At 43.7% G+C, this 26,389-nt stretch overlaps 1 protein-coding gene and 1 pseudogene across 1 annotated transcript; both read right to left on the bottom strand.

Annotated features, from left to right (window-relative positions):
- Window positions 1-21,392, bottom strand: part of LOC127925316 (large neutral amino acids transporter small subunit 4-like) — a 29,890-nt pseudogene extending 8,498 nt beyond the window's left edge.
- LOC127925321 (uncharacterized) lies at window positions 5,970-10,145 on the bottom strand. Its single transcript, XM_052510168.1, has 2 exons — window positions 8,611-10,145; window positions 5,970-6,224 (listed from the first exon to the last, which is right to left on the bottom strand). Exons 1-2 carry the CDS (start codon window positions 9,404-9,406, stop codon window positions 6,088-6,090), a joined length of 933 nt encoding a protein of 310 aa, XP_052366128.1. The 5' UTR covers window positions 9,407-10,145; the 3' UTR covers window positions 5,970-6,087.
- Window positions 21,393-26,389: the final 4,997 nt, after the last annotated feature.

Raw genomic sequence — 26,389 nt, 5'->3', positions numbered from 1 at the left:
ACAGATCTCTAGTGATGTAACAGTGTTGACAGATCTCTAGTGATGTAACACAGTGTTGACAGATCTCTAGTGATGTAACACAGCGTTGACAGATCTCTAGTGATGTAACAGCGTTGACAGATCTCTAGTGATGTAACACAGCGTTGACAGATCTCTAGTGATGTAACACAGCGTTGACAGATCTCTAGTGATGTAACACAGCGTTGACAGATCTCATGTAATGTAACACAGCGTTGACAGATCTCTAGTGATGTAACACAGCGTTGACAGATCTCTAGTGATGTAACACAGCGTTGACAGATCTCTAGTAATGTAACACAGCGTTGACAGATCTCTAGTGATGTAACACAGCGTTGACAGATCTCATGTAATGTAACAGCGTTGACAGATCTCTAGTAATGTAACACAGCGTTGACAGATCTCTAGTGATATAACAGTGTTGACACTCTAGTAATGTAACACAGCGTTGACAGATCTCTAGTGATGTAACAGCGTTGACAGATCTCATGTAATGTAACAGCGTTGACATCTCATGTAATGTAACAGCGTTGACAGATCTCTAGTGATGTAACACAGCGTTGACAGATCTCATGTAATGTAACAGCGTTGACAGATCTCTAGTGATGTAACAGCGTTGACAGCTCATGTGATGTAACACAGCGTTGACAGATCTCATGTGATGTAACACAGTGTTGACAGATCTCTAGTGATGTAACACAGCGTTGACAGATCTCTAGTGATGTAACAGCGTTGACAGATCTCTAGTGATGTAACACAGCGTTGACAGATCTCAAGTGATGTAACACAGCGTTGACAGATCTCTAGTGATGTAACAGCGTTGACAGATCTCTAGTGATGTAACAGCGTTGACAGATCTCTAGTGATGTAACACAGCATTGACAGATCTCTAGTGATGTAACAGCGTTGACAGATCTCTAGTGATGTAACACAGCGTTGACAGATCTCAAGTGATGTAACACAGCGTTGACAGATCTCTAGTGATGTAACACAGCGTTGACAGAGTGATGTAACACAGTGTTGACAGATCTCATGTGATGTAACAGCGTTGACAGATCTCTAGTGATGTAACAGCGTTGACAGATCTCCAGTGATGTAACACAGCGTTGACAGATCTCCAGTGATGTAACAGTGTTGACAGATCTCTAGTGATGTAACACAGCGTTGACGAATCTCATGTGATGTAACACAGCGTTGACAGATCTCATGTGATGTAACAGCGTTGACAGATCTAGTAATGTAACACAGCGTTGACAGATCTCATGTGATGTAACAGCGTTGACAGATCTTAATGTAACACAGCGTTGACAGATCTCATGTAATGTAACTACAGCGTTGACAGATCTCATGAATATTTTGACCTAATAACACAGCGTTGACAGATCTCATGTGATGTAACAGCGTTGACAGATCTCATGTAATGTAACACAGCGTTGACAGATCTCTAGGAATCTGTCATTTATGCCTAAAACACCCTTTCAAAAATAAACATGCAGTAACTAATGAGTCAATATTGTTTTGTAGGGGCAGTCTGAATGAGTCAATATTGTTTTGTAGGGCAGTCTGAATGAGTCAATATTGTTTTGTAGGGGCAGTCTGAATGAGTCAATATTGTTTTGTAGGGGCAGTCTGAATGAGTCAATATTGTTTTGTAGGGGCAGTCTGAATGAGTCAATATTGTTTTGTAGGGGCAGTCTGAATGAGTCAATATTGTTTTGTAGGGGCAGTCTGAATGAGTCAATATTGTTTTGTAGGGGCAGTCTGAATGAGTCAATATTGTTTTGTAGGGGCAGTCTGAATGAGTCAATATTGCTTTGTAGGGGCAGTCTGAATGAGTCAATATTGTTTTGTAGGGGCAGTCTGAATGAGTCAATATTGTTTTGTAGGGCAGTCTGAATGAGTCAATATTGTTTTGTAGGGGCAGTCTGAATGAGTCAATATTGTTTGTAGGGGCAGTCTGAATGAGTCAATATTGTTTTGTAGGGGCAGTCTGAATGAGTCAATATTGTTTTGTAGGGGCAGTCTGAATGAGTCAATATTGTTTTGTAGGGCAGTCTGAATGAGTCAATATTGTTTTGTAGGGGCAGTCTGAATGAGTCAATATTGTTTTGTAGGGGCAGTCTGAATGAGTCAATATTGTTTTGTAGGGGCAGTCTGAATGAGTCAATATTGTTTTGTAGGGGCAGTCTGAATGAGTCAATATTGTTTTGTAGGGGCAGTCTGAATGAGTCAATATTGTTTTGTAGGGGCAGTCTGAATGAGTCAATATTGTTTTGTAGGGGCAGTCTGAATGAGTCAATATTGTTTTGTAGGGGCAGTCTGAATGAGTCAATATTGTTTTGTAGGGGGCAGTCTGAATGAGTCAATATTGCTTTGTAGGGGCAGTCTGAATGAGTCAATATTGTTTTGTAGGGGCAGTCTGAATGAGTCAATATTGTTTTGTAGGGGCAGTCTGAATGAGTCAATATTGTTTTGTAGGGGCAGTCTGAATTAGTCAATATTGTTTTGTCCCGCTACCGGGACACTGGAAACGGAGATCAGTACTCTATGACAGAAAGAGTTACTATTAAAAGACAAAGAGGAAGGTGTGTCCAGTAGTGATTCATTTAATTGTCTTATCGATCTATCTAAGTTTTATTTTCCAAGCGATACATAGCCGATGGGCAGAGTAGTGAGACTAAGTTGACTAAAGTTCTTCACACTTTAAACTAGATACATCACAGAGGGGAACACTCAACCACGGAAATCATATAGAGACTGGTAGGACTAGTGCTTAATAACAACTCAAGGACCAATTAGTGGTGAAATAAAGAGTCTACAGGATAAAGGTGGGGTTCACACATCCCAGCTAGAGCTAGATCGTTGAGAGTGACAAGGCAAAGACCTCTCTACGCGGACAACGCTTCGATATAGAAAGAGAGGCAGGGCTACGTGAGCGGTCCTGGTTATACCGAGATAACCTGAAGTATCTATAGTGCCCTGTCCAATCCAGGAACGGGACGCTAACCACCTCTAGCAACCCCACTGCCGGCCAAGGGGCGGGGCTGAATGTTTCGTATCGCGACACAATTCCACCAAAAGCTAGTTGGCTACTGTAGCTAAATTACAGTGGCCTTCAGAAAGTATTCAGACCCTTGACTTCTTCCACATGTTGTGTTACAGCCTGAATGTAACATGGATTAAATACCCCATAATGAATTTAACATGGATTACATACCCCATAATGAATTTAACATGGATTAACTACCCCATAATGAATGTAACATGGATTAACTACCCCATAATGAATGTAACATGGATTAAATACCCCATAATGAATGTAACATGGATTAAATACCCCATAATGAATGTAACATGGATTAAATACCCCATAATGAATTGAATTGAATACCCCATAATGAATGTAACATGGATTAAATACCCCATAATGAATTGAACATGGATTACATACCCCATAATGAATTGAACATGGATTAAATACCCCATAATGAATTGAATTGAATACCCCATAATGAATGTAACATGGATTAAATACCCCATAATGAATTGAACATGGATTACATACCCCATAATGAATTGAATTGAATGAAATACCCCATAATGAATGTAACATGGATTACATACCCCATAATGAATTGAACATGGATTACATACCCCATAATGAATTGAACATGGATTACATACCCCATAATGAATTGAACATGGATTACATACCCCATAATGAATTGAACATGGATTAAATACCCCATAATGAATGTAACATGGATTAAATACCCCATAATGAATTGAACGTGGATTAAATACCCCATAATGAATGTAACATGGATTAAATACCCCATAATGAATGTAACATGGATTAAATACCCCATAATGAATGTAACATGGATTAAATACCCCATAATGAATGTAACATGGATTAAATACCCCATAATGAATGTAACATGGATTAAATACCCCATAATGAATGTAACATGGATTAAATACCCCATAATGAATTGAACATGGATTAAATACCCCATAATGAATGTAACATGGATTAAATACCCCATAATGAATGTAACATGGATGAAATACCCCATAATGAATGTAACATGGATTAAATACCCCATAATGAATGTAACATGGATTAAATAATTCCCATAATGAATGTAACATGGATTAAATACCCCATAATGAATGTAACATGGATTAAATACCCCATAATGAATGTAACATGGATTAAATACCCCATAATGAATGTAACATGGATTACATACCCCATAATGAATGTAACATGGATTACATACCCCATAATGAATGTAACATGGATTACATACCCCATAATGAATGTAACATGGATTAAATACCCCATAATGAATGTAACATGGATTAAATACCCCATAATGAATGTAACATGGATTAAATACCCCATAATGAATTGAACATGGATTACATACCCCATAATGAATTTAACATGGATTACATACCCCATAATGAATGTAACATGGATTACATACCCCATAATGAATTGAACATGGATTACATACCCCATAATGAATGTAACATGGATTACATACCCCATAATGAATTGAACATGGATTACATACCCCATAATGAATTGAACATGGATTACATACCCCATAATGAATTGAACATGGATTAAATACCCCATAATGAATGTAACATGGATTAAATACCCCATAATGAATGTAACATGGATAACATTGAGGTGGTGTGTCACTGGCCTCTACACACAATACCCCATAATGACAAAGTGGAATTATGTTTTTATTTGTTTTATTTACAAATTAATTTTTAAAAATGTAAAGCTGAAATGTCTTGAGTTAATCAGTATTCAACTCCTTTGTTATGGCAAATCTAAATAAGTTCAGGAGTAAACATTTGCTTAACAAGTCACATAATAAGTTGCATGGAGTCACTCTGTGTGCAATAATAATGTTTAACATGATTTTACAATGACTACCTCATCTCTGTACCCCCACACATACAGATAATTGTAAGGTCCCTCAGTCAAGCAGTGAATTTCAAACAGATTCAACCACAAAGACCCGGGAGGTTTTCCAATGGCTCACAAAGAGCATCTATTGGTAGATGGGTCAAAAAAAAAGAGCAGACATTAAATATCCCTTTGAACATGGTGAAGTTATTCATTACACTTCGGATGGTGTATCAATACACCCAGTCACTACAAAGATACAGGCATCCTTCCTAACTCAGTTGCCAGGGAGGAAGGAAATCACTCAGGGATTTCACCATGAGGCCAATGGTGACTTTAAAACAGTTAAAACTGAGGATGGATCAACAACTGTCAGGCCCTGACCACTAACACCTCTCTCAGAGTCTTCACAGTCAGCCCACTAACACCTCTCTCAGAGCCTTCACACTAACACCTCTCTCAGTCTTTACAGTCAGCCCACTAACACCTCTCTCAGAGTCTTTACAGTCAGCCCACTAACACCTCTCAGAGTCTTCAGTCAGCCCACTAACACCTCTCTCAGAGTCTTCAGTCAGCCCACTAACACCTCTCTCAGAGTCTTCACAGTCAGCCCACTAACACCTCTCTCAGAGTCTTCACAGTCAGCCCACTAACAGTCAGCCCACTAACAGTCAGCCCACTAACAGTCAGCCCACTAACAGTCAGCCCACTAACAGTCAGCCCACTAACAGTCAGCCCACTAACAGTCAGCCCACTAACAGTCAGCCCAACCCAACCTTGAAGCATCACGGCTCAATAAATGACATAGTACAAAACAGGCCTGTAGATGGAGTGCAGACATCTACCAACAGAACAGTACAGACATCTACCAAAAAGCAATTAGTAGCCAAAAAATACAATCTCTCCTGGACAACTTTTAGCCTTAACATTCTCCTCCTAAATTTGGCCATTTGGAACATAAACTTTATATTTGACAAATTAGCCTCCTTGGCTAATCTTAAGAAGCATAAGAGCAAACTAGAAATAACAGATAATGAAAAATGGTTTGATAATGATTGCAAAAATCTAAGAAAGTAATTGAAACATATATCTAATCAAAAACACAGAGAACCAGACAACAAAAATATAGGCCTTCAATATGGGGAAACACTGAAGCAATACAAACACACCCTGAGAACAGAGGAACAGAACATTAGAAACCAGCTGGATGGAATTGAGGAATCCATAGAATCAAACCACTTCTGGGAGAATTTGAATAAATTAAACAAACCTCATCATGAGGAATTGGCTCTCCAAAATGGGGATATGTGGAGAAATCACTTTGTAAACCTCTACGGCAATTTAACAAAGAGCACAGGACAAAAAAATATATAAGAAAAATGACAAATCCTTGAAATCGGCAGTCAAAGACTATCAGAATCCTGTGGATACTCCAATTACAGAAGAAGAATTATTGGAAAAACTATGCACTCTCCCACCCAAAAGGCCTGTGGTGCTGATGGTATTTTAAGTGAAATTATCAAATATACAGACCACAAATTCAAATTAGCTATACTCAAACTCTTCAACATTATCCTCACTGCAGGTATTTTCCTGATATTTTGAACCAGGGATTGATCACACCAATCTATAAAAATGGAGACAAATTTGACCCAAATAATTAGAGGAATTTGCGTTAACAGCAACTTGGGGAGAATTCTCTGCAGTATTATAAACAGCAGACTACATCATTTCATTGATGAACACAACGTCCTGAGCAGAAGCCAGATTGGATTTCTAAAATATTATCGTACAACAGACCACATTTCCACCCTCCACACTCTAAATTGATAAACAAGTAAACCAAAACAGAGGCAAAATCTACTCGTGATTTGTAGATTTCAAGAAAGCATTTGATTCAATTTGGTACAAAGGTCTTTTTATAAACTAATAGAAAGTGGTTTTGGAGAGAAAATATATGATTTTATTAAATCAATGTACACTAAAAACAAATGTGCGGTTAAAATTGGCAACAAGCAAACAGACTTCTCTCGGGGACGGGGAGTGAAACAGGGCTGTCCATTAAGTCCAACACTATTTAACATCTACATTAATGAATTGGCAAAAACATTAGAAGAATCGGCAGCACCTGGTATCACCCTACACAACACTGAAATCATGTGTCTGCTGTACGCAGATGACCTGGTGCTGCTGTCTCCCACTAAAGAGGGGTTACAGCAGCACCTAGATCGTCTTCACAGGTTCTGTCTGTAATGGCAGATTTCCTCCTCTTCATCTGAAGAGGAGTAAGGATCGGACCAAGATGCGGCGTGGTAAGTGTTCATGATGTTTATTTTAAAGACATAAACTGAACACTAAAATACAAAAGCCATAAACGTGAACAAACCGAAACAGTACCGTGTGGTGACAAACACAGACATGGAAACAAACACCCACAAACCAACAGTGAAACCCAGGCTACCTAAGTATGATTCTCAATCAGAGACAACTAACGACACCTGCCTCTGATTGAGAACCATACTAGGCCGAAACAGAAACCAAAAATAGAAACACAAAACATAGATGGGGTGGGCAGTCTCACGCCCTGACCATACTAAATAAAGACAAAACAAAGGAAAATACGTGACAGTACCCCTTCCAAGTTGCGGACTCCGGCCGCAAACCTGAACCTATAGGGGAGGGTCTGGGTGGGTGTCTGTCCGCGGTGGCAGTTCTGGCGCAGGACGTGGACCCCACTTCAAAGTTCTGGTGCGCCTCTTCGCCCGCCTCTGTGGCCTCTTTAAAGCGGCGACCATCGGCACTGACCTTGGACTGGGAACCCTAGACATCCCGAATGGATGGGGATTCCGGCAGTGCCGGGAAGGCGGGAGACTCCGGCATCGCCTGGCTGACTGACGGCTCTGGCATCGCCTGGCTGACTGACGGCTCTGGCAGCTCCTGGCTGGCTGACGGCTCAGGACAGACGCGAGACTCTGGCAGCTCTGGACAGACGCGAGACTCTGGCAGCTCTGGACAGACGCGAGACTCTGGCAGCTCTGGACAGACGCGAGACTCCAGCAGCTCTGGACAGACGCGAGACTCCAGCAGCTCTGGACAGACGCGAGACTCCAGCAGCTCTGGACAGACGCGAGACTCCAGCAGCTCTGGACAGACGCGAGACTCTGGCAGCTCTGGACAGACGCGAGACTCCTGGCAGCTCTGGACAGACGCGAGACTCTGGCAGCTCTGGACAGACGCGAGACTCTGGCAGCTCTGGACAGACGCGAGACTCTGGCAGCTCTGGACAGACGCGAGACTCTGCAGCTCTGGACAGACGCGAGACTCTGGCAGCTCTGGACAGACGCGAGACTCTGGCAGCTCTGGACAGACGCGAGACTCTGGCAGCTCTGGACAGACGCGAGACTCTGGCAGCTCTGGACAGACGAGACTCTGGCAGCTCTGGACAGACGCGAGACTCTGGCAGCTCTGGACAGACGCGAGACTCTGGCAGCTCTGGACAGACGAGACTCTGGCAGCTCTGGACAGACGAGACTCTGGCAGCTCTGGACAGACGCGAGACTCTGGCAGCTCTGGACAGACGCGAGACTCTGGCAGCTCTGGACAGACGCGAGACTCTGGCAGCTCTGGACAGACGCGAGACTCTGGCAGCTCTGGACAGACGCGAGACTCCAGCAGCTCTGGACAGACGCGAGACTCCAGCAGCTCTGGACAGACGCGAGACTCCAGCAGCTCTGGACAGACGCGAGACTCCAGCAGCTCTGGACAGACGCGAGACTCCAGCAGCTCTGGACAGACGCGAGACTCCAGCAGCTCTGGACAGACGCGAGACTCCAGCAGCTCTGGACAGACGCGAGACTCCAGCAGCTCTGGACAGACGCGAGACTCCAGCAGCTCTGGACAGATGGGCGACTGTCTCTGGACAGACGGAAGGCTCTGGCAGCGCTGGAGAGGAGGAAGGCTCTGGCAGCGCTGGACAGGCGGAAGACCCTGTAGGCAGAAGCCCGAGAGACAGCCTGGTGCGGGGGGCTGCCACCGGAGGGCTGGTGCATGGAGGTGGCACTGGATAGACCGGACCGTGCAGGCGCACTGGAGCTCTTGAGCACCGAGCATGCCCAACCTTACCTGGTTGAATGCTCCCGGTGGACTGTGCTGGCAAACCGGGGACACCATGCGTAAGGCTGGTGCCATGTACGCCGGCCCAAGGAGACGCACTGGAGACCAGATGCGTAGAGCCGGCTTCATGGCACCTGGCTCGACGCCCACTCTAGCCCGGTCGATACGAGGAGCTGGAATGTACCGCACCGGGCTATGCACCCGCACCGGGGAAACAGTGCGCTCCACAGCATAACACGGTGCCTGCCCGGTCTCTCTCGCTCTTCGGTAAGCACAGGAAGTTGGCGCAGGTCTCCTACCTGGCTTCGCCACACTCCCAGTGTGCCCCCCCAAATACATTTTCGGGGCTGCCTCTCGGGCTTCCTTGCCAGCCGTGTTCCCTCATATCGCCGGCTCCTCTCTCCGGCTGCTTCTGCTCTCCTATTTGCCTCCACCTGTTCCCATGGGAGTTGATCCCTTCCAGCCAGGAAATCAGGATGACAAATAGAAATTCTATTTGGACACAGTTCTATTAGAACACACCAAAAACTAAATATGAGCAACACAGGTAGCTTTCACATGCTGCCAAGAGGAGCGGTGCAAGTGCTAAGCACCAGAACTCCAGTGCTCCCCCACAGCCGGTTCATCCTGTGCCTCCTCCACGGACCAGTCTCACCAGCCTGGTGAGTCCGGTGCCAGCTCCACGGGCCAGTCGGGGGCCTCAAGCAAGGGTTCCCAGTCCGGGGCCCGCAACGAGGGTGCCCAGTCCGGGGTCGGCAGCGAGGGTCCCCACACCAGAGGCGCTACCAAAGTGAGGTGAGCCAGAGGTAGAGGGGGTCTACATCCCGCATCAGAGCCGCTACCCCGGACCCTCCCCTATAGGTTCAGGTTTTGCGAACGGAGTCCGCACCTTTGGGCGGGGGGGTACTGTCTATTTTGGTTTTGTCAGGGCTTGATTTGGGTGGGCATTCTATCGTCTGATTTCTATGTTTTGTTATTTCTATGTTTTGGCCGGGTATGGTTCTCAATCAGGGACAGCTGTCCATCATTGTCTCTGATTGAAAGGAGGGGAAAAGGGCTGCCTAAGTAGGATCCCCAGTGTGGGAAGTTTACTTTTTAGTGGCATTAAAAGCCGAAGCTTCACGGTCGTGTTCTTGTTTTGTTGGCTACATTTTCTACAAATGAAGGGAATATGTGCAGCGTGGTGAGCGTACCTTGTCACTCTCTTCCGACGTTCGTGACACAGAGAGACAGAGAGAGAACAGGAGGGTTTTGTGTGTTGAAGAAAATAACTAAATCAACCGGACATTTACATAATAGATTAATGATTAGTACAAAAGTATTTCCAGTGCCAGTGAAGAGGACAAATGACACAATGTTCTCTACACAGAGATTATGCAAAACACACAAACGTCACTGACACACATTCTCTTTTGGATCATAAGGGAAAATGGTGAAATCACAAATAAATACGGAGAAATCTGACCTGAACACACACACACACACACACACACACCTCTCTTTACCGTGAGAGAGGTGAAGGTCATGCACATGCCTCCGAAGCCGTTGAACGTCAGAGCGATGAAGACGAGTACAGACAGCTCTGTGGAGGAAGGTGGAGAAAGTGTCAGATACACAAACACAAAACTGTTTTTGGAACAACTAGAAACTAGTGGCAACATGACGAAGAGCACAACCCCATTAAACATGTTATTTATTACAACGTTAAAATGAAGTGCTCGGTAAAAACCAACAACTCATGGCAACTGATCTGTAACCAACGTGAAGTAGAGAAAACATGAACGTTGCTGGAGCATTGAAACACATCATCCTGAGACGTTTTAAAACATCACATGTGTGTTGTAACAGCACTTAATCATCTTGCCAGGAACTGGGAGCACAACAGGAATGGTTGCTTTGACTTGTGTTTAGTGTAGATGAACATTCCTTCTTTAAGTGGTGTTTCCTCTACAGCCTCTAAACACTATGATGGTGTTTCCTCTACAGCCTCTAAACACTATGATGGTGTTACCTCTCTCTACAGCCTCTAAACACTATGATGGTGTTTCCTCTACAGCTCTAAACACTATGATGGTGTTTCCTCTACAGCCTCTAAAACACTATGGTGGTGTTTCTACAGCCTCTAAAACACTATGATGGTGTTACCTCTACAGCCTCTAAACACTATGATGGTGTTTCCTCTACAGCCTCTAAACACTATGATGGTGTTACCTCTCTACAGCCTCTAAACACTATGATGGTGTTTCCTCTACAGCCTCTAAACACTATGATGGTGTTTCCTCTACAGCCTCTAAACACTATGATGGTGTTTCCTCTACAGCCTCTAAACACTATGATGGTGTTTCCTCTACAGCCTCTAAACACTATGATGGTGTTTCCTCTCTACAGCCTCTAAACACTATGATGGTGTTTCCTCTACAGCCTCTAAACACTATGATGGTGTTTCCTCTCTCTACAGCCTCTAAACACTATGATGGTGTTTCCTCTACAGCCTCTAAACACTATGATGGTGTTTCCTCTACAGCCTCTAAACACTATGATGGTGTTTCCTCTACAGCCTCTAAACACTATGATGGTGTTACTCTCTCTACAGCCTCTAAACACTATGATGGTGTTACCTCCTCTACAGCCTCTAAACACTATGATGGTGTTTCCTCTACAGCCTCTAAACACTGATGGTGTTTCCTCTACAGCCTCTAAACACTATGATGGTGTTTCCTCTACAGCCTCTAAACACTATGATGGTGTTTCCTCTACAGCCTCTAAACACTATGATGGTGTTTCCTCTCTCTACAGCCTCTAAACACTATGGTGGTGTTTCCTCTACAGCCTCTAAACACTATGATGGTGTTACCTCTACAGCCTCTAAACACTATGATGGTGTTACCTCTCTACAGCCTCTAAACACTATGGTGGTGTTTCCTCTACAGCCTCTAAACACTATGATGGTGTTTCCTCTCTACAGTCTCTAAACACTATGATTGTGTTTCCTCTACAGCCTCTAAACACTATGATGGTGTTCTCTCTCTACAGCCTCTCAACACTATGATGGTGTTTCTCCTCTACAGCCTCTAAACACTATGATGGTGTTTCTCCTCTACAGCCTCTAAACACTATGATGGTGTTTCTCCTCTACAGCCTCTAAACACTATGATGGTGTTTCCTCTACAGCCTCTAAACACTATGATGGTGTTTCCCTCTACAGCCTCTAAACACTATGATGGTGTTTCCTCTCTACAGCCTCTAAACACTATGATGGTGTTTCCTCTCTACAGCCTCTAAACACTATGATGGTGTTTCCTCTCACAGCCTCTAAACACTATGATGGTGTTTCCTCTCTACAGCCTCTAAACACTATGATGGTGTTTCCTCTCTACAGCCTCTAAACACTATGATGGTGTTCTCTCTCTACAGCCTCTAAACACTATGATGGTGTTTCCTCTCTACAGCCTCTAAACACTATGATGGTGTTTCCTCTCTACAGCCTCTAAACACTATGATGGTGTTACCTCTACAGCCTCTAAACACTATGATGGTGTTACCTCTCTACAGCCTCTAAACATTATGGTGGTGTTTCCTCTACAGCCTCTAAACACTATGATGGTGTTTCCTCTACAGCCTCTAAACACTATGATGGTGTTTCCTCTACAGCCTCTAAACACTATGATGGTGTTACCTCTACAGCCTCTAAACACTATGATGGTGTTTCCTCTACAGCCTCTAAACACTATGATGGTGTTTCCTCTACAGCCTCTAAACACTATGGTGGTGTTTCCTCTACAGCCTCTAAACACTATGGTGGTGTTTCCTCTACAGCCTCTAAACACTATGATGGTGTTTCCTCTCTACAGCCTCTAAACACTATGATGGTGTTACCTCTCTACAGCCTCTAAACACTATGATGGTGTTTCCTCTACAGCCTCTAAACACTATGATGGTGTTTCCTCTACAGCCTCTAAACACTATGATGGTGTTTCCTCTACAGCCTCTAAACACTATGATGGTGTTTCCTCTACAGCCTCTAAACACTATGATGGTGTTTCCTCTCTACAGCCTCTAAACACTATGATGGTGTTTCTCCTCTACAGCCTCTAAACACTATGATGGTGTTTCCTCTACAGCCTCTAAACACTATGATGGTGTTTCTCCTCTACAGCCTCTAAACACTATGATGGTGTTTCCTCTCTCTACAGCCTCTAAACACTATGATGGTGTTTCCTCTCTACAGCCTCTAAACACTATGATGGTGTTTCCTCTCTCTACAGCCTCTAAACACTATGATGGTGTTTCCTCTACAGCCTCTAAACACTATGATGGTGTTTCCTCTCTACAGCCTCTAAACACTATGATGGTGTTTCCTCTCTACAGCCTCTAAACACTATGATGGTGTTTCCTCTCTACAGCCTCTAAACACTATGATGGTGTTTCCTCTACAGCCTCTAAACACTATGATGGTGTTTCCTCTCTCTACAGCCTCTAAACACTATGATGGTGTTTCCTCTCTCTACAGCCTCTAAACACTATGATGGTGTTTCCTCTCTCTACAGCCTCTAAACACTATGATGGTGTTTCCTCTCTCTACAGCCTCTAAACACTATGATGGTGTTTCCTCTCTACAGCCTCTAAACACTATGATGGTGTTTCTCCTCTACAGCCTCTAAACACTATGATGGTGTTTCCTCTACAGCAGGGGTGTCAAACATACGGCCCGCGGGCCGGAACCGGCCCCCAAGGAGGTTCGATCAGGCCCGCAGGATAATTTGAAAGTGGAAAAAATGCATAAAAGACATGGAATTAATATTTTTTTTTTTAAGACAAGCCGCATCACTGAGACAGACTGAAAACAGCAGACGGTATCAATGCGCCATCTGCTGCTTGTTACGACGTTGTTAAGATTGTTAATGTCTCTACCTCTCCACTACACCCTCATTAGCCAAAATGTCGTTATCCAAACGGAGAAAAGTAGATAAGGAGTGTAGAATTTTCAAAGAAAAATGGACCACGTCCTATTTATTTACAGAGATGCACGGAAAACCTTTGTGCTTGGTGTGTTTGCAACAAGTTTCGGTATTGAAGGAATATAATATTCGACGCCACTACGAGACTCATCACAGCGAAAAATATGACGGCTTGCAAGGACAACTGAGAAGAGATAAGATTAACGAATTGCTGGCGGGTCTGAGAAACAGCAGTCAACTTTCATCCAGAGCCAGAAGTCAGTGAAGCAGCGGTAAAAGCCAGCTACCTAATTGCTAGCGAAATAGCATTAGCATCGAAGCCGTATTCCGACGGTGACTTTGTTAAACGATGCATGATGAAGGCGGCTGAACTTGTATGTCCCGAGAAGCGACAAGCTTTTGCCAATATTAGCATGACGAGGAATACTATAGCAGAGAGGATTTCGGAACTATCGGCAGATTTAGACAGTCAATTGAAACAGAGAGTCAAGTCATTTATTGCATTTTCCGTGGCAATTGACGAGAGCACTGACATCACAGACGTGGCCCAACTGGCCATATTTATTCGAGGAGTTGATGAGACATTGACTGTTACTGAAGAGTTTCTTGAGTTGGTGCCAATGATGGACACCACAACAGCCGAGGACATTTTCGGCTCTGTCGTTGCTGCATTGGACAGAGTTGGAGTGGACTGGTCCGCGCTGTCAGCCTGGCTACAGACGGCGCGCCATCCATGGTCGGAAAGAAAGCAGGTGTCGCGACAAAGTTCAAAGACAAAGTACAAGCCCTTAATGGAGGAGATCGTTTCTGGACATTTCACTGTATTTTGCACCAGGAGGCATTGTGTTGAAAGTCGCTGAAAATGGACCACGTCATGGAGGTGGTTGTTCGCACTGTAAATTTCATCCGGTCCAGAGGTCTGAACCATCGTCAGTTTGACAAACTTCTCAGCGACAGCAACATTACCCACAGCCTGCCATACCACACTGAAGTGAGATGGTTAAGCCGAGGCGCTGTGCTGAGGCATTTCTTTGATCTACGAGAGGAAATCGGACAGTTCATGGAGAAAAAGGAAAACCGGTGTTGGAATTACAATCTCAGGAATGGCTACGGGACCTTGCATTCTTGGTTGATATTACTGAACACTTGAACAATCTGAACAAAATGTTGCAAGGCCGCAAAAAAGTTGTCACACAGTTTTCTGACAACATACATGCATTTAAGTTGAAGCTGACTTTGTGGGAGATGCAACTGGCAAATGGCAACCCTGCTCATTTCCCTGTCTGAGAGATGTGTGTGTGACCAGACCTGATGCGGACATGAAACGGTACAAAGACAAAATTGCAGGACTACTGCGGGAGTTTGAGAAACGTTTTCAGGTATTTGGTGAACTTGAGACAGAATTTTCAGTTTTTCGCTCACCTTTCACAGTTAAAGCTTCTGATCTGCCGGTCGAAATTCAGCTAGAGATAATTGATTTGCAGTGTGATGCAGATTTGAAGGGCAAATTTGCCTCTGTAGGTCTGGACAGATTTTATCAGTATCTACTACCAGGGTACCCCAAATTAACAGCCCTGGCTGCTAAAATTTTGTGCATGTTTGGGACAACCTACCTTTGTGAACAAATTTTCTCAGTGATGAATATCAATAAAACAAAAATGCGTTCAAGGCTCACAAACAAGCACTTAAATGACATTCTGAAAGTGACAGCTAGTCAGGACATGACACCTGGTGTTGATGCACTTGTACAGGCCAAAAGATGCCAAGTTTCAGGTACAAATACAAGTCCAGACTAGACTAACACCTTTAAAATGCTGCCTTAGATACTGTTTGCATTGAAAGAATACAGCTCTGTGAAGATGAATCCTTACTGTGGTGATTTAAAAATGTGCACTTTAATGTTAGTCAGCAGCTTCAAAACAAAAGTTGTGTGATGGAATTCTACTGTTCATACATTTTCAGTATGTATTGTATGTGTATGTATGTTTCATGTATGAAGTTTACAGATTTACAGGACAGGCGAACACTTTCTTCATTACACATTTAAAATCACTCTCCTTAGTTTGTAAGGTGTACGCAGGGATTACATTTAGATTTTATATGCGTATGTGTAAGTGGTTTAAAAATTCCTTTCTTTAAAAGTCTCATTTAATCTTAAAGTGCATTACTATATTTTTCAGTACCAATTAAAGTTGTGCCTTTGAACAATCAGTGGGATCAGAGTTACTTGTGCATATTTGAGATGATAAAAATCAAATTACATTTAAATCTAAGGAAATATAAGGTGTTTCATGAAATCATGTTTAATAAAGGATAGTTCATTAAATTTCAATATTTCCTAATGTTCTTGTGCTTCCTTTTTACACCAAAACCGAGGAAGAACCATGATATTTTGATTCATTATATATGAGTATGACATAATTTTAATGGTCATTGCCGACACTCCTGGGCATTGTCTGCTGTTACTGATGTAAAATAGGTTTGACACCCCTGCTCTACAGCCTCTAAACACTATGATGGTGTTACCTCTCTCTACAGCCTCTAAACACTATGATGGTGTTACCTCTCTCCCTCTAAACACTATGGTGGTGTTTCCTCTAAACAAACACTATGATGGTGTTTCCTCTACAGCCTCTAAACACTATGATGGTGTTTCCTCTACAGCCTCTAAACACTATGGTGGTGTTTCCTCTACAGCCTCTAAACACTATGATGGTGTTACCTCTCTCTACAGCCTCTAAACACTATGATGGTGTTTCCTCTACAGCCTCTAAACACTATGATGGTGTTTCCTCTCCTCTACACTATGATGGTGTTTCCTCTAAACACTATGATGGTGTTTCTCCTCTACAGCCTCTAAACACTATGATGGTGTTTCCTCTACAGCCTCTAAACACTATGATGGTGTTTCCTCTCTACAGCCTCTAAACACTATGATGGTGTTACCTCCCTCTACAGCCTCTCAACACTATGATGGTGTTTCCTCCCTCTACAGCCTCTAAACACTATGATGGTGTTTCCTCTCTACAGCCTCTAAACACTATGATGGTGTTTCCTCTCTCTACAGCCTCTAAACACTATGATGGTGTTACCTCTCTACAGCCTCTAAACACTATGATGGTGTTACCTCTCTACAGCCTCTAAACACTATGATGGTGTTTCCTCTCTCTACATCCTCTAAACACTATGGTGGTGTTTCCTCTACAGCCTCTAAACACTATGGTGGTGTTTCCCTCTACAGCCTCTCAACACTATGATGGTGTTTCCTCTCTACAGCCTCTCAACACTATGATGGTGTTTCCTCTCTACAGCCTCTAAACACCATGATGGTGTTTCACATCTCTGACTAGTGGAAACATTAGATCCGTTCTTCTAAATTCCAATGAAATGTTACCATTTTACTGCCCAAACACTTGGGCCCTGTTACCCTCAGGACACCAAGATAATCATGGACCTCAGCCAAGATAGCCTGTTCTACCCCCAGACCATCAGTTCTGCTGAATAGCTCTCCACTAGTAAGCTACCTACACATGGGCACTGTACCCTGCTATTACATCATGTGAGAATACACTGTCATCTAATCAACATATTACAGCTACTCACCATCAGGATTGTATGCACCGTAGGAGATGAGGAGACAGGAAAAGGAGAAACAGGCACTGGAACACACAGACAACACATCAAAACATTAAACACTTCAAAACATTACACAACACTTCAAAACATTACACAACACATCAAAACATTAAATGACAGACAAAACATTAAAGGCACTGAAAACATACAAAAACATTAAACACTTCAAAACATTACACAAATAAAACATTACACAACACATCAAAACATTAAACACTTCAAAACATTACAAAATACATCAAAACATTAAACACTTCAAAACATTACACAACACATCAAAACATTAAACACTTCAAAACATTACAAAATACATCAAAACATTAAACACTTCAAAACATTACAAAATACATGGATATATTCCATCAGAACATTAGACAATCCATCACTACATTAGACAAGTAATCAATACATTAGACAATTCATCACTACATTAGACAAGTAATCAATACATTAGACAATTCATCACTACATTAGACAATTCATCACTACATTAGACAATTCATCACTACATTAGACAATTCATCACTACATTAGACAAGTAATCAATACATTAGACAATTCATCACTACATTAGACAAGTAATCAATACATTAGACAAGTAATCAATACATTAACACTCTAGACAATATAACAACACACTACAACAACATACGACACAATACAAATCAGACCAACTACCACACACACACACCCAACCACCTGAACTGAACTGTTCAGACTAACTGAGACTATACACACAGACACATCCCCTCTCACCCTCTCCTACCTGCCCAGTAGTCGTAGGTTTCGTGGTCCGTATTTGTCCATGACGATGCCCAGCGGCAGAGTGATGGCTGAGAGGAGAAATGATCCCACGGTGAAGGCCAGGTTCAACATCTCATCCTGGTCCTGACAGATGAGCCAGCCGTTCATCCTCACGGGTCCGTAATGGTCCTGGGGAGCCAGAGGCCTCATCTCTACTCCATCCCCAGCCCCACCACACCCTCCTCCTCTGAGTAGTAATCACTGTATTCATCATTGACCCCTGGTGGAGGGCGGGGGACAGACAGGTTGGGGGAGGAGGTGTGGTTCCCTAGAGAGAAGAGATGTGTCAGTACAGGAATCTTAAAGGGGATGTGTCAGTAAAGGAATCTTAAAGGGGATGTGTCAGTATAGGAATCTTAAAGGGGATGTGTCAGTATAGGAATCTTAAAGGGGATGTGTCAGTATAGGAATCTTAAAGGGGATGTGTCAGTAAAGGAATCTTAAGAGGATGTGTCAGTAAAGGAATCTTAAAGGGGATGTGTCAGTATAGGAATCTTAAAGGGGATGTGACAGTATAGGAATCTTAAAGGGGATGTGTCAGTAAAGGAATCTTAAGGGGATGTGTCAGTATAGGAATCTTAAAAGGGGATGTGTCAGTATAGGAATCTTAAAGGGGATGTGTCAGTATAGGAATCTTAAAAGGGGATGTGTCAGTATAGGAATCTTAAAAGGGGATGTGTCAGTATAGGAATCTTAAAGGGGATGTGTCAGTAAAGGAATCTTAAGAGGATGTGTCAGTAAAGGAATCTTAAAGGGGATGTGACAGTATAGGAATCTTAAAGGGGATGTGACAGTATAGGAATCTTAAAGGGGATGTGTCAGTAAAGGAATCTTAAAAGGGGATGTGTCAGTATAGGAATCTTAAAAGGGATGTGTCAGTATAGGAATCTTAAAAGGGGATGTGTCAGTATAGGAATCTTAAAAGGGGATGTGTCAGTATAGGAATCTTAAAGGGGATGTGTCAGTATAGGAATCTTAAAGGGGATGTGTCAGTAAAGGAATCGTAAAAGGGGATGTGTCAGTAAAGGAATCTTAAAAGGGGATGTGTCAGTATAGGAATCATAAGGGGATGTGTCAGTAAAGGAATCTTAAAAGGGGATGTGTCAGTATAGGAATCATAAGGGGATGTGTCAGTAAAGGAATCTTAAGGGGATGTGTCAGTAAAGGAATCTTAAAGGGGATGTGACAGTATAGGAATCTTAAGGGGATGTGACAGTAAAGGAATCTTAAAAGGGGATGTGTCAGTAAAGGAATCTTAAGGGGATGTGTCAGTAAAGGAATCTTAAAAGGGGATGTGTCAGTATAGGAATCTAAAGGGGATGTGACAGTAAAGGAATCTTAAGGGGATGTGTCAGTAAAGGAATCTTAAGGGGATGTGTCAGTAAAGGAATCTTAAAAGGGGATGTGTCAGTATAGGAATCTAAAGGGGATGTGACAGTAAAGAGCAGGTCAAAGGGAGGCCACATAAAGATGGTGGTCTTACCTTCTCCATTGCACATGTAGGAGTAGTAACCTTCAGACTTCAGCATGATGAGTAGTGATCCCCAGCCCAGCAGGACAGCTGAGAAAAACAGGTTCTCTATAATGGCTGTCAACGCCATCCACCACCGCCTGGCGAATGCTGTGGCCAGGGACGGAGCCATGGCCAGACAAGGGGGCGGGGGGAATGTTCTAGACAGAATATAGTGAGGCCCTCTGCCAGTATCTCTGGATACCAGGGTTCACAGCTCTGTTGAAAACAGAGAGAGGTTATTTCAGCAGCTATCCACTCTGGGTGCTGGTTGTATTGAATATAATATCATATGACCACAGTTACATTATTTACTGTTTCTTTATATTGCTCAGGAACAGTCTGAATGTTGCTGATCACCATAGGAACCAACAACCCCCCACCCAACCAACCAAATCTCACAACTCTTTTATGTGACCACGTGGTCCTTTGACCTTCAAGGTGATTCCTATGCAACTCTCTCTTTGCCTCTGTTCTGGGTCCATGAGAGTCATTTCCTCCCCCTCCCTGTTATTTCTCAACTTCTCCCACCTTCCGCTATAAGACACATAGACGCGCACATACACCCGGGTGTTATTACCTAGGTAACAGTGTGACAGTGACACGTCTTAACTGAAATCTACAGGACCGGTGCTTGTTCTACCGGTGTCCAGCTACAAAAGCAACGTTTCAGAGAAGGGCTGAAGGTGGCGGGGGAGTCAATTACGCGCTGGAGGCAATGACGGACTTCTGTTCCATACCTGGTGCGGAAACTGCACATTAGCGCAGCAAACAGACGCCAGATAAACAAACCGAGTTCATATAATCATAACTCTGGAGCAAGAGACAAAACCACTTCAGAGAATAACGATAGGCCAAACCACTAGCTAATAATGGGTAGTTAATGGATACTGGATTCACCAGGTTTATAAAACAGGTGCGCAAACAGTTTCTCACATGTTGCCCAGATTATTCTATAGAATCCCTGCCTCTACACATTACTGAATCCCAGAGGAATGAGTGAATGGAATCACTGTTTTTTCTCACCGCGACATTAACATTATAGATAAACTTTAATGCTTATTCTTAACTTGGGAGAAATACATGTAACTCTAATTATAACATGAAAACAATAGGCCTATTCTAACGATCATTAATTACAACATGAAAACCTATTGCAATCAATTTAGCACAGCACGTTTGTAATAAAAGTACCCTGGGTGAAGGCAGGTATGACTCCCATGTAGGCATATTCCAGATGCATTGCATACCTGTGAGTCCCAGACACAGACAGCCGAGACAGAAGTTCAGAGTTTTTCAGAATTATTCTTCTTTTGATATGTTCCTCGGAGATATCAACCCTCCAGCTTGCTTTCTTTCTTTCTTTCTTTCTTTCTTTCTTTCTTTCTTTCTTTCTTTCTTTCTTTCTTTCTTTCTTTCTTTCAATAACCGACATCGCACGGAGCAGCTTTTATACGCGCTCCTGTCTTCCAATTGGCTGCCGGAGGTGCCGCTAGAACACTGCTACAGCCAATCAGAGCACCCTCTCAGTCGTCCACCGATACAGAGAGAGAGAGAAGGAAGCAAGGAAGAGGAAATACTATAGGCCTGTCCTACTGACAAAGATGGCGTTTTGAATAAGTGAGCTTTTGATTAAGATAGATAGATTAAGTGATTTGGAGCCAGACGTTAATAATATTAAAGTCATTTAATTTTCTTTGTTCCTTATTGTCTAGTCCAACTATTCCCAAATCAAAATCAAAATATGATTCACATTTTTTTTTTTAAATGTAAAAAAAATAAAAATCAAATCAAATTAAAATGTGAATCATATTTTGATTTTGATTGGGAATAGTTGGACTAGACCATAAGGCAACACACAAAGACATGCATTGCCAAATAACACTACTAACACCTACAGGTTTGGAGTATTTTAACAAGACTGAGTGGCTGACAACTTCTAGGCCTTTGCTTTGTTAAGTCGTCAGTCTCTATGAGAAACCCCAGATATGAGCTGAAAAACAAGCTCGTCAACAGGGTTTAGGTTAAATTAAAAAATCAACAAAAGGTTAGGCTATAGGCTACTACAGTTCAAAAACAAATCAACAACAAGGTTATTCATTTGGATTATTGAAGGACAACAGGCCGGAAGTCTTGAGAATGCAGAAAATGAGGCATAGAAATTAATATTCTCTCTGTCTCCATCTCTGTCTCTGTCTCTCTGTCTCCCTCTCTCTGTGTCTGTCTCTCTGCCTCCCCTCTCTCTGTGTCTGTCTCTCTGCCTCCCCTCTCTCTGTGTCTGTCTCTCTGCCTCCCCTCTCTGTCTCTCTCTCTGTCTCTGTCTGTGTCTCTCTGCCTCCTCTCTCTGTCTCTCTCTCTGTCTCTGTCTGTGTCTCTCTGCCTCCTCTCTCTGTCTCTCTCTCTGTCTCTGTCTGTGTCTCTCTGCCTCCCCTCTGTCTCTCTCTCTCTCTCTCTCTCTCTCTCTGTGTCTCTCTGCCTCCTCTCTCTGTCTCTTTGTCTGTCTCTCTGCCTCCTCTCTCTGTGTCTGTCTCTCTGCCTCCTCTCTCTGTCTCTCTGCCTCCCCTCTCTGTCTCTCTCTGTCTCTCTGCCTCCTCTCTCTGTCTCTCTCTCTCTCTGTGTGTCTCTCTGCCTCCTCTCTCTGTCTCTCTCTCTGTCTCTGTGTGTATTTCTGCCCTATCTGTCTCTATCTCTCTGTCTCTCTGTCTCCCACTCTCTGTGTGTGTCTTTCTGCCCCCTCTCTCTGTCTCTCTCTCTCTGTCTCTCTCTCTCGGTCTCTTTGTCTGTCTCTCTGCCTCCTCTCTCTGTCTCTCTCTCTCTCTCTCTCTCTCTCTCTCTCTCTCTCTCTCTGTCTCTGTGTGTGTCTTTCTGCCCCCTCTGTCTCTCTCTCTCTCTCTCTCTCTCTCTCTCTCTCTCTCTCTCTCTCTCTCTCTCTCTCTCTCTCTCTCTCTCTCTCTCTCTCTCTCTCTCTCTCTCTCTCTCTCTCTCCCTCTCTCCTATGTCTCTCTGTGTCTCTCTCTCTGTCTCTGTCTCTGTCTCTCTCTCTGTCTCTCTGTCTCTCTGTCTCTGTCTCTGTCTCTGTCTCTCTGTCTCTCACACTCTCTCTCTGTCTCTCTCTGCCCCCTCTCTGTCTCTCTCTCTGTCTCTCTCTGCCCCCTCTCTGTGTCTCTCTCTCTGTGTCCGTCTCTCTGCCCCCCCTCTCTCACACTCTCTCTCTGTGTTTGTCTCTCTCTCACACTCTCTCTCTCTCTGTCTCTGTGTTTGTCTATCACTCAAACACACAACACTGTGAATTTGACAGTAACTTACAAGCAACTCGGTGGCAAGGACAATTCTATATATTACAGTCAAAAACAACCTAATCCTCTGTGACCAAAGCAGGTTAACTTTGCTTTCGATTGTTGTGACGTGGAACTGTAAATGATACAGTAATCTTTTATATTATCAAAAGTAAAATACTCAAACGTTTTACTGCAGCATACTGTAAATGATTTGTGAGAAAATGTTTTTGGCGGGGAAATAATTACTGTACTTTGAATGGTACTGTAATTCCATACTGTATCTTTGAAGCACCAATAGCCTTTTGATCAATATTGGGCGCATGGTTTCTGGCTCATTAACACATTTTGAGGCGAGCCTTGCAAGAGGCTATTTTTGTTACACCCGTGAGTGACAATGCTGTACCAGTTGAACTCCTATGTTGTTATAGTGCCCCATCATTTAAAATGTACAGGGGACAGATTGGAGTGGCAGCAAGTCTTAAACCTTAAGTGAGTGAAGCATTTAGCAACGTCCTTTTGGCCTGTTTGGAAGCTTTTCTTCTAGTCATCTAAGTGCCAACTGTCACATCTGGAGGAAACCTGCCACCATCCCTTCAGTGAAGCATGGTGGTGGCAGCATCATGCTGTGGGAATGTTTTGGAAGCTTTTCTTCTAGTCATCTAAGTGCCAACTGTCACATCTGTAGGAAACCTGCCACCATCCCTTCAGTGAAGCATGGTGGTGGCAGCATCATGCTGTGGGAATGTTTTGGAAGCTTTTCTTCTAGTCATCTAAGTGCCAACTGTCACATCTGGAGGAAACCTGCCACCATCCCTTCAGTGAAGCATGGTGGTGGCAGCATCATTGCTGTGGGAATGTTTTGGAAGCTTTTCTTCTAGTCATCTAAGTGCCAACTGTCACATCTGGAGGAAACCTGCCACCATCCCTTCAGTGAAGCATGGTGGTGGCAGCATCATTGCTGTGGGAATGTTTTGGAAGCTTTTCTTCTAGTCATCTAAGTGCCAACTGTCACATCTGGAGGAAACCTGCCACCATCCCTTCAGTGAAGCATGGTGGTGGCAGCATCATGCTGTGGGAATGTTTTGGAAGCTTTTCTTCTAGTCATCTAAGTGCCAACTGTCACATCTGGAGGAAACCTGCCACCATCCCTTCAGTGAAGCATGGTGGTGGCAGCATCATGCTGTGGGAATGTTTTGGAAGCTTTTCTTCTAGTCATCTAAGTGCCAACTGTCACATCTGGAGGAAACCTGCCACCATCCCTTCAGTGAAGCATGGTGGTGGCAGCATCATTGCTGTGGGAATGTTTTGGAAGCTTTTCTTCTAGTCATCTAAGTGCCAACTGTCACATCTGGAGGAAACCTGCCACCATCCCTTCAGTGAAGCATGGTGGTGGCAGCATCATTGCTGTGGGAATGTTTTGGAAGCTTTTCTTCTAGTCATCTAAGTGCCAACTGTCACATCTGGAGGAAACCTGCCACCATCCCTTCAGTGAAGCATGGTGGTGGCAGCATCATGCTGTGGGAATGTTTTGGAAGCTTTTCTTCTAGTCATCTAAGTGCCAACTGTCACATCTGGAGGAAACCTGCCACCATCCCTTCAGTGAAGCATGGTGGTGGCAGCATCATGCTGTGGGAATGTTTTGGAAGCTTTTCTTCTAGTCATCCAAGTGATATAAAACACCAAATATTCATTAATATGCTTTAATGTGTAAACACTTTACCTCGCAGCCAACATGCTTTCACCAATCCCAAATAATTACAGTAAAATACTGTGAAATACAAACCCCTCCCACCCTAGTCAGTCTAGAGATGGTGGTGTAGATGAGGCTGGGTCTAGTCAGGCTAGAGATGGTGGAGAAGCAGAGGCTGGGTCTAGTCAGGCTAGAGATGGTAGGGTAGTGGAGGCTGGGTCTAGTCAGGCTAGAGATGGTGGAGAAGCAGAGGCTGGGTCTAGTCAGGCTAGAGATGGTGGAGAAGCAGAGGCTGGGTCTAGTCAGGCTAGAGATGGTGGAGAAGCAGAGGCTGGGTCTAGTCAGGCTAGAGATGGTGGAGAAGCAGAGGCTGGGTCTAGTCAGTCTAGAGATGGTGGTGTAGATGAGGCTGGGCCTAGACATGCTATGGAGGGTGGTGTAGCTGAGGCTGGCCCTAGACATGCTATGGAGGGTGGTGTAGCTGAGGCTGGCCCTAGACATGCTATGGAGGGTGTTGTAGCTGAGGCTGGCCCTAGACATGCTATGGAGGGTGTTGGAGCTGAGGCTGGCCCTAGTCATGCTATGGAGGGTGTTGTAGCTGAGGCTGGCCCTAGTCATGCTATGGAGGGTGGTATAGCTGAGGCTGGCCCTAGTCATGCTATGGAGGGTGTTGGAGCTGAGGCTGGCCCTAGTCATGCTATGGAGGGTGGTGCAGATGATACTGTGTCTAGTCAGGTTATTCTAGTGGATGAGGAGAGTATAGTGGGGAAGTGTAAGAGATTAGGGGGGGAGGAGGAGGGTGTCAAGAGGAAAAAGAAAAAGGGTGTGGACAAAGGCACCATGGAAATGTTGCCTGTTGCTGTGGGTGAAGCCCTAACCAGAGAGAAAGGGCAGGTGGTCAGGGTGGGAGATAGAGAAGAGGAGGAAAGTGAGTCTGAGGAAGAGGATGAGGAGGTATTTTTTTCAGACTCCTCTTCAATTGGCCCGGAGCTGACAGCCAGTCAACCAGAGGGGTCTAAGTACGTTGAGAGAACTGACAAGGTTCCTGAATGAGACTAAGGGAAAAAAGTTAATCTTGAGGCTTTTTTCCTGATCCTAGAAAGTTTGTAAGATCAGTACAACATGCTATGAGAAATGAGGGGCATGGTGTCCTCTCACCCAGGAAACGGTTTAGGTTGAGGAAGTGGGTCACAACAGTGCGTAAAGGTTTACCTTCAGACACTGTTTAAATGTTTAATTTCTTACTGACACTGGGGCTTTTTGAGCTTTGCTATTGGTCTATTTCTCTGCTGGCTTTTCTCCCACTTCTTATGGAGACTCTTCGGGTAGGCTCGCTCAATATAAATGGCGCCAGAGATGCGGGAAAGAGGAGTGTGTTGGGTGAATATGTGAAACAAAAAAAAGTACAGGTGTTGTTTCTGCAGGAGACGCATAGTGATGTGGTGA

This window comes from Oncorhynchus keta, unplaced genomic scaffold, assembly GCF_023373465.1.
Source record: "Oncorhynchus keta strain PuntledgeMale-10-30-2019 unplaced genomic scaffold, Oket_V2 Un_contig_541_pilon_pilon, whole genome shotgun sequence".
NCBI classification, from domain to species: Eukaryota; Metazoa; Chordata; class Actinopteri; order Salmoniformes; family Salmonidae; genus Oncorhynchus; species Oncorhynchus keta.
This window is presented reverse-complemented; position numbering and strand designations above follow the sequence as displayed.

Coding starts and splice junctions, on each gene's coding strand:
- LOC127925321 (XM_052510168.1), bottom strand. CDS start 9,406: ATGTATTTGGGGGGGCACACTGGGAGTGTGGCGAAGCCAGGTAGGAGA. Junction 6,225..8,610: donor GCTGCTGGAGTCTCGCGTCT/GTCCAGAGCTGC, acceptor CCTCATGATGAG/GTTTGTTTAATTTATTCAAA.